At 38.3% G+C, this 9339-nt stretch overlaps 1 protein-coding gene across 1 annotated transcript; it reads right to left on the reverse strand.

The window, feature by feature from the left end:
• Positions 1-661: 661 nt before the first annotated feature.
• LOC137166719 (cryptic protein-like) lies at positions 662-5263 on the reverse strand. The gene is made up of 6 exons (XM_067568578.1): positions 5046-5263; positions 4520-4569; positions 4223-4399; positions 3259-3373; positions 3060-3169; positions 662-1242 (listed from the first exon to the last, which is right to left on the reverse strand). Exons 1-6 carry the CDS (start codon positions 5066-5068, stop codon positions 1106-1108), a joined length of 612 nt encoding a protein of 203 aa, XP_067424679.1. The 5' UTR covers positions 5069-5263; the 3' UTR covers positions 662-1105.
• Positions 5264-9339: the final 4076 nt, after the last annotated feature.

The following is a 9339-nucleotide window of genomic DNA, read 5'->3' on the forward strand; positions in this document are numbered from 1 at the left end:
GGGGGCATTCTATGGCTGGGGATGCTACGTCCTACATTAGGAGTAAGGTGGGGAGTTTAATAGACAGCATTACCTCACTAAACTGGCTTCATTTGCAGCTTTTTGGGGAGAAGGATTCCTCCTCCCATGAAGGTTTCCCCAGCTAGGGTACTTGGTCAGGGCACTGGTGTGCGGGATTTGTCCCTTAGAGAATAGATGTCTTATTTGAATTAGCTTTCTCAAAAAGGACTATATTGTGGCCATGCAGGGAAGTAAGACCTCCACCTCCCCGTGCAGCCTACCCACATCTCAGCAGAGAAAAGTATAGACTGTACACATGCCAGGCAAGTAGGTATGTTGGGAGTAGGCATAAGGGTGGGAAATGAGCAGAGAGCCTTGGATCTGTCTGGCCAGGATAGAGTGGCTGGAGGATTTAATCTGCTGCTAGTTGGGGGCAGTAGCATTTTATTACCTCTAGGAGGAAGGTGGGATTGCAACTCCTTATGCAGGGCTTCATCTCAAGGCACAATCAACTCCTAAGTGATCACTGGTGGGGCAACACGTTTCCAGAGAGTTGCTCAGATTGAATCCCAAAAGCAGCAATTAGTCACAGGAAATGCCACAGTCATTTACCAACTTTCTCCTGTTCTTTTGAATTGAAAAGAACAAAGGGATCCTTTGGAATAAGATTTGTTTTATTTTTTTAAATAAAATGTTAAATATACACAAAGGAAATAATAGCTATAATTTCCAGTGCTTAAGACATAGAACATCGGGGTGTTTTCTTCCACTGGAAGAACCAATACTTCAAAACTAGAGAACTGCTTAAATCAGACCCTGATAGAAGTAGTAATTTTAATACATAGCATTCATACAGTTTAGTGCTTTTCATAATCTAAGCTCTTTACTAACATTAACTAATTAATTCATAACATGTTCCTGTCAGGCAGGCAGGTAAGTAAATACAGGTATCTTTATGTTAAAGAGGAAAATTTGAGGTTGAGCACATTTCATCTCTTGTCCTTTAGACTGTTAGAAAAAATGTTTCTGTCAATGGGCAAAACTCTGTTTGATTCAAAGTGAGGGGATTTCAGTCTTAAATAAATTCCCTTTCATATAGCCAGTCTCAAAGCTGTTGATGGAGCCCGCTGCAGAACAATGTGAAGAAGCAGAAGAGCAGAAGAATGAGAGAGCACAATGTTTGCTGTAATCTCGGGCCACTAGAACGTAACCTGAGAAATTCCTCCTCTTCCATTTTTAGATCTGAAAAAATAAGAATGATAAGTTAACTTGGGAGTGAGATAGGAGTGATTTCAACAGACTTTGACATTTCTTCCCAACATCTTTGCAGGTACTTAAGTTAAAGCTATCAGATGTGAAAGCCAATCAGAAAGTCTATTCTCAAAGGAGAGATGTCAATGGATGCCATCAAGGATCGTTTGAGAAGCAACTGATAACACTTATCAGCTCTTGAAGGCATTAATCTCAGCATAATCAAAAGTAAATACCAAAAAGGGCAAAGAATTAGCAAGTGGCATGCACTCATTCTTTATGTTGACTGTTAACTCTTTCCTCAAGGGGAAAAAACCTCCCTTCTATAGCCATTAACACACAAGCAGAAAATAACTGAATAAATCAGCCCTAAAAATTCTTTTTGTCCATAGTTTTCAGAAATGGTAATACCTACTTCTTATATAGCACTTTTCACCAGTAGGTCTCAAAGAGCTTGATGTAGAGTAATTTAGTGAAGAAGCTTATTAGGATACAGCAGTTTTCTGTAATCTCAGTCTGCTAAAATATACATGGATGATAACACACTACATTATGCTCAATCTTCAAAACACTTTACAAGTCTAAGATCTGATCTACACTAGAAAATGAGGGCATCATAGCTAGGTTCATCAGGGGGTGTGTAAAATCCACACCCCAGACTGATGTAGTTAAGCCAACCTAAGTCCCCATGTAAACAGTGCTAGGTTGATGGAAAAATTCATTGATCTATTTACCACTTCTTGGGGAGGTGGAATATGTGACAGGAAAATCCCTCCCATCAGAGTAGGTAGTGTCAATTACACTGAAGCAAGCAGAGTTGCCACTGTAGTGTTTTAAGTATAGACATACCCCAAAAGTACTCTCATGATTAAGGCCATGTCTACACTACCACTAATGCCAGCAAAATTTATGTCTCTCACGGGTGGGGGTAAAAAACACCCCTCTGAGCAACAGAAGTTTTGCCAGCATAAGTGGCAATGTGTACAATGCTATGTCGTGGGGAGACCTTCTCCCACTGACATAGCTACTGCCCTTTGTGGAGGTGGTTTTATTATTTGACAGGAGAGCTCTCTCCCGTAGGCATAGAGGGGCTACACAAGTGATCTTTCAGTGTCGCAGCTGCATCTGTACAGTTGTGCTGCTGTAAACTCGCTGGTGTAAACATGGCCTAAGACACAGATCAAAGTCAAGAGACTTGGGGTGGTATTCATCCACCCTCAGGTTCTAATTCTGACTCTACCACATACTTCCTATGTGATCTTGTGCAAGTCACTTAAGTTCTTGATGCCTTCTTCTATATAAAATGGGTATAATAATCTATCCCTTCCCCCACAGAGTTGAAGTGAAATTTGTAGCATTTACTGAGGTCCTCTGACAAAAGTAAGTGTAAAGGCTTTATTGTATTTTATTTTGTTAACCATTTACAGTAGGGTTCTAAACTCTTCAGACCTAGCAAATTTTCGGCATGTAAATTATTCATTTAATTAGTCCCTTTGATTTAAGTGTTTGAAAAACTGGGCAACTAAGTTAATCTCTTTAATTTTTAATTGAAATGGGGGAAACTGTACAGGAGTATTGTGAGGCTTTATTCAGTAATATTGCAAAGTACTTTGAAATCTCTGGATGAGCTGCTTTAGAAGTGCAAATGTATAACTACTGTTCCATTAATGTGTTCTCCAAAGTAGACGAGGCCACTGAGTAAGTTTCATTTTCTCTGAAAAATGCAAACTCTGCAGAAAATAATGTTTTCAGGTAGCTAATTAAAAAGCACCATTTATTTCCCACTAGTTAAATAACCTTTTCCTTACCACAGTTGTCTTGCATTATTTCTGAAAGACAGTGCAGAATCCCATAAACACATCGACATAATCGACAACCCTTTTGCACCCAGGTTCCATGGGCAACACTGCCACAGTTGCTGTCAATGACAAGGGAAAGGTTTTGCATTTCCTTGCTTGTCTTCAGTAATAACCTGGAGGATCTCTGCTTTCATCTTTGCTTTCTTACCTATTCTGCTCATCATGCTCACAGTATCTGCCAGTGAAGTGTTTGGGGCACGCACAGAAACTGCCCAGGATACAGGTCCCTCCATTTTGACAACAATGTCTGTTCAGTTTTTTACCTAAAAGACAATGTTCCACAGTTTACTAAGAAATAGGAACACTTTGAATCAACCTCCTTTCTCATTTGTTCTTTCAGGTCTCTGTCGCTGCCAAAGGGTCTTAAGGATGTCTGGTTTTATTGTCCTTAGGAGCAATAAAATTAGCTGCCTGTTAGGAATGTTTGTTCAGTTAAACTGAGTTTGTTTAGTTAAGGATTAAAAGCAAACTACTAGGGATTACAGGATGGTCAAGAAGCAACTCCTGACAACTTCTACAGAAGAAGTATGTATGGAACTGAAATATTTCACTTTGACAGAGGCAGATTTCAGTCACACTTATAAATCAGGGTTGTTCTTTAGCACCGTCACTCAGTTTAAGTCTGCCGTGCAACAGAAACTAAGGAATCTGACTAGGTTGGATTCTCTCACTTAAAACTTTGTGATGATATGGGAAGCAGAAAGCTGTAATTGTTTTTGGATGTCACTGTTTATTTACAGTCACTCTTAAATAAAAATGATGAAAATTTCAGTTTAAAGAGAAGTTTTAACCATAAAACATAAAATCATTTAAAAAGAGACCTCACACCTCAGCTGTAAGCCAAACATCAGCACCTATTTTCTTTATCCTTGACAGTGGTTTTGTAGATGGAAGAAATCTAGTTCAACCTTCATTTTGTATGCTCACTTTATAAAGAGTCGTACACAGAGATTTCTAAAGTGTTCTGTTTAAACTATCAGAATCCAGTCTCATTAGCGCTTAGTAGGACCGTCTGCAAAGAGTTATGGTGAATGAAGGCTGCTTGCATATGGTTAATATAGCAATTTTACAGCACGGTGCACACACGATGCTATATAAATAATGTTACCTACTATCTGTAAGCCCAGTGAAAGGGACAAAAGTCCTTGAATTCTGTTGCTTGCTGCTCTCATCACTCCGATTCATGTCATTAAATGTATTTAGAGTAGTGCCTTGATTTTTTGGCTGTTGCTTTTGGACTGTAGCATGGACATTTTCTCCATCACTTTTGTGCTCTTCTTTTTCATGGCCTTGGAAAGGTAGTGAAATCAGTAGAGGAGGGAAAGGACAGTTTGAAATGAGCAACACCCATGATACATTCATAAAAACTAGCAAACAAAAACAGATAGGAAAAATCAAGCTTCCTTTACCTTTTCCATAATGTATGACCTGCAAGGCCAGACTCACAGTAAAAAGAATTCTACAAAAACCAAAAAGGATTAAATTAATCGACGGGAATAAAAATTATGAAGCACATTATTGGAACATTGAAATGAATGAGTAGTTATTAAAATATAGAGTGGCTGATCGGCAACAGGTAGTGCAATAGTAATAATTCAAATTCGCACATCACAAAATAAAGTTTTCAATGAAAAAAGCTGTGTTTGTATTAATCTAGTTTTCCTCCATAATGGCATGGATTCATACACTTGATTGTTTTCCAGTTGCTATGTACGGCCATTGAGTATAACTAGGCTATTAGTAAGTATTCTGCTCCAAAAGCACTGAAGACAAAAGACAGGCATTAATCTTCATTTGAACCAAAGTTCAGAAATACATTGTTTCGCTTTTACTCTTGTTTAAAATTGTCTGCTCTATGTTATGTGGAGAGAGTTTGACTCAAATCAAATGATTCCCTGGTTATAGAAAATAACTGGCAGGGCAGAATAACCTTACCTAAAGTGCTGCCCCCGGTACATTTTTCTTCAGTCAGAAATTCTAGTGTGATTCTCAGCAGCTGGACTAGAAGCACGATTCCAAGGTAGCTCAGTCTAGGCTGTTACGTGCAGCAATCTTCATACCATACAGTAGAACTGCTGCATCAAGAGACAGGTAAAAAACAAGAGAAAAGACCAAACTGAGGAAACTTTTCCTTTTATCTCCAGAACATAACAATATAGATGAAACATAGTTCCCAGCTCCGCTGCTTGTAGATCCTCATTGAGGTAGTAACAGTCAGTCACTTATCATTTCTCTGAGCATGATAGTCCATACCCCTCCCTCCCCTAACCCACACACAGCTTGCTGGAGGTGGAGCAATATCCTACAAGCAGCAGGAGGTGGCATGGAGGTTGTTACTGTTATAGCTGAAGTTCTGCATGCTCCCTGATGAAGAATTTCCCCCTTTTAGGCCCTTGGAAACAGGCCACAAACATTTTGCCAATGAGTGAGGCTGCTTTGATTTTTCTGTTTTTCATAAAATGTACCTTAGCTTAGTCCAAAATTGAGACAAACTCAAATAAAAAATCTGGCACAAAACATATCTGAACTTTGAGTACCTTTAAAGCATGATTCAGATATGAATTTTGATGTTTGGATTTATTTCTACACCTCCTTTAAAAAGGCTATTTACATCAGTTTCTGTCTACATGCGGGAAATTGTGGGATCAGGTTGCTGGATGCCTAAAGTTAGGTACCTGAATCGATTTTTAGGACTTCAATAAATATCATGATTTTCTAAAAGGCTGAACATCCACAGATGTAATAACTTTAGGCACACAAGTTTAGAATGTGTGAGCTTCGATCTATGATGTGATTTAATTCATTGCCTTCTGAAACATGAGTTATTGGGCAGTGAGATGCTAGAGACTAAATTTAATGGTGTGATCCTCTGTTACAAATCCTACATGTCACTGATCATATAACTTATATTAAAATGATGTATCCTTTTAATATAACCTATAGATGAAGGGTTCCTTACTAATAATTCACACAGTGGATGAAATTCTACCCTGTTGAAGAGATAGGTACAGAAGAGAAATATTCTGGTGAATCTTTGTGCTCTTTAAGAGCAGAAGTGTGTGTGTATACATACCTAATTTTTATATTACATGAGTCTATATTCAAACTTTTTTGCCTACTATGTTCCTCCTTGTAACCGATTGATTCTAAATTGGTCTCTTAGTGATTTCTTTATTAAATGTAACTGACTAGAGTAACTATAACAAGACAATAGGAAGAATGATTTTTTGTTTGAAGCAGTAGGGTTCAAATAGCCTTGACAATATACAGTGTAATTTATTTTTGACTCCTGCACCCAAAGTGCTCCAGAGAGTGTCACAAATCTACTCGTTGTCCATGAGAGTTAAGTTTTGCATTTGGGGCCTTACCGTATTTCCCCATGTATAAGATGCTCCCATGTATAAGACGCACCTTAATTTTGGGGCCCGAAATTTGAAAAAAATGTATTACGGTAAAAAAATCTAAAACCACTGTATAAGACGCACCCAGTTTTAGACCCCAAATTTTTCGAAAAAAGGTGCGTCTTATACATGGGGAAATACGGTAATTTTGATTAAAAATTTGTAACACTCATGTAACCATCCAGCTAAACATTGGCTGTGCATCTGGGGAGCATCAAGGACATCATTTATTCATTCCAATGTCAATTGTAAATTGAATTTACCTACTTGCCTACAGATCTCTCTCTTTCAGCTACCGTAATGAAGATACAATTTATTTTGTTTTAAACACCTTGGGTAAGCCACATATTTGGATATGCCATCATAGGCACGAAAAACACACTGATCTGGCAGACCATGGACCCAATTCCCTGTTTCCTTGAAAGGTCATTTACAACTGCAAAGAGAATGGAAGGTGGCTGTAAAACTACCACTTCAGACTCACTTAGCACAACTACTCACCATGCAAGCAGGGGAGAATCAAGTTCCATACATTTTGCAGTGACTGCCAGTCAGTTGCACAATTTATTCACATTGTGTGCAGTGGATAAGGGAAGAAAATGTATCCTTACTGTTCATTTTACAGAACCTGAGGTTTACCTAGACCAGCTACACAGAGGTAAATAAAAAACCTACTCATGTCTTGTCTCCACTAGAATTTACATTGAGATAGCTGACGCGATGTAAAATCACACCTTTTTATTGTTGCAAAGACAAAAGCCTTAGATGCTATCTATTGGCTAATTGGAACCTAAACTCAACAACCTTTTCTCTAGTGCAGATGCAGGATTTTAGCTCAGTTGTAGCTGGCTGTATTCTAGTTTAGGTTTGTTACTGCCTTTACCTAAATGAACATTAACCACTTTTGTTTCAGAGCACAGGCTTGCACCAAAATAATCCAGTCTGTTATAATTAACTCTTGGCCGTTTGGGTGCAAGTTTGTGTGTAGACAAGCGCTCACTGTAAATTCAGAGTAACTCAGAGCATAATTTGATCCAGTTGTATGGTGTGGATACACCAATAACATAGAATCTGCAGGTGAGACTTTATTTAAATAGACACAGTCAGGATAAAATTCAGTGTCAGAAAAACAAAATCCTTACCTGAGTTAAAATTAAACCTGAAAAACTTTTAAAATCTAGTTGATTCTTTCACTATTTTTGCTGTCTGCTCCTTTTGGCACCAGTTCAGGAAAGCACTTAAGCCTGTGCTCAAGTCCATCTCTAGTCAGGACAGCACTTAAGCACTTAGGTTTGGCCATTTGTTTAAGTCCTATTGATATTAAGTTAAGCACATGCTCAAGTCCTATCCTGAATAGGGATGCTTCCCTGAATCTGGGCCATAATGTGTTTCATGCAGCTTAGGCAAAGTAATTAAACTAGGCAGTTCCAGGTTTGCATGCACTAACAGGGTTTGGTTTGGTTTTTAGCACCACTGGGGAATATTTCAATAAAATGTTTTCCCAATGTTTGTTTGTTTTTAAATCAAACTAATTAAATTCCTTTGATTCTAGCTGAATCTCCAATTCCCTTGCCTTATTTTCCCTAACTGTAAAATGAAGATGTTTTGAGTTTAAGAAGTAAAACACTAGATAGATGCTTTTAATAATTTATTATCATTAGACAAAACACTAATTAATTAATCTACATGCCAGTGTCTGTTTAATTTGAAACCTTTAGGAAATAAAGCTAACAGCCACACTCAGGATCCAGTTTATTCTTCCTTACCACAGATAGAAGCCAGAAAATGTAAATAGGACAAAATAAACATGGAGACAGAACATAATGGGGTTTGGTTTTTTTGGTAATGTAATCTAGATTCAAAAGTCAGTGCTGTCACACTACTTTTTTTGGTATCAAGATCCCAGTTTTTTATACTAGAGGTAATTTTAAAAAAAGAATGCTTGTAAAGAAATATAGATGTATCTTCACACTTTGTGCCATTTGTTTAAGATCTGAAGTTCACCCTAAGGAGTGAAAGATTTGATGGCCCAGGGAGCTGTAAATCAATTGATAAATCTTTCTCACTATTTTACCTTATTCCTTTCTTCCTTCTTCCTGCAGTCACACAGAAAGGGCACATGTATGAACTGAGGCAAGACATGTAGCATGCCACTTTTGCCTGACTGACCTATGAAGAGGAGTTTGGCATGAAACTGCAGAATAGCCTCCAATGTTTACTGTCAACAACATCTACCAGAAAGTGATTGTTTATGCACAAGAATCTGAGAGGAACCGTCATGGGAGTAAGCCCACCTCCTTTTATCAGCTGCAAAGAAGATAAGAATGGAGACAGGAGGAACTGGTCCTAACAGTTTCTATCAAGCTCTATCTATACTAGAGGGCTTTTTGATGGTTAAACTTTAGGTGTTTCTAGTACAGTTTGTTCTGGGAGGGGTTTATGTAAATGAGTTCAGCAGTGTGTCCACACGAAATTGCTTTATCAGTGCACAGGACAAAGCATTTCCTTATAGCAATTGATATATCAGTGCATGTGGGTCTCCACAGATACGTGTCTCACAATTCCCAGCATGGATCCCTAATGTATGAGCAACAGGTTATGCTGGGAGCTTAAGGACCCTTGGTAATCTCCATCATTTTCTGCATTAGCCTCTAATATAGAGCATATCCCAGGGGAATTGAAGCATCTTGTATGGTTGTTTAGTATTTTTGACAGCCTTCCTAGCTACGTCAAATCTATTGGCACTTGAGGAAGCCATTGGTAGAATTTCAGCAGAGAATATGTGGGGACAGAGGACAAGAACTGGAGAATTCTGGTATCACTGGCTG

Source organism: Emydura macquarii, unplaced genomic scaffold, assembly GCF_026122565.2.
Source record: "Emydura macquarii macquarii isolate MOO-44397 ecotype Brisbane River unplaced genomic scaffold, CSIRO-AGI_Emac_v2 contig_2897, whole genome shotgun sequence".
In the NCBI taxonomy this organism is placed as follows: domain Eukaryota; kingdom Metazoa; phylum Chordata; order Testudines; family Chelidae; genus Emydura; species Emydura macquarii.

Bases quoted from the DNA above. Each gene is read 5' to 3' on its own strand.
- LOC137166719 (XM_067568578.1), bottom strand. From the start codon at position 5,068: ATGTACCGGGGGCAGCACTTTAG. The intron at 4,570-5,045 runs GTAAGGTTATTC...TGGTTTTTGTAG, and splicing joins TACCGGGGGCAGCACTTTAG to AATTCTTTTTACTGTGAGTC. The intron at 1,243-3,059 runs GTAAGGAAAAGG...TTATTTTTTCAG, and splicing joins AATAATGCAAGACAACTGTG to ATCTAAAAATGGAAGAGGAG.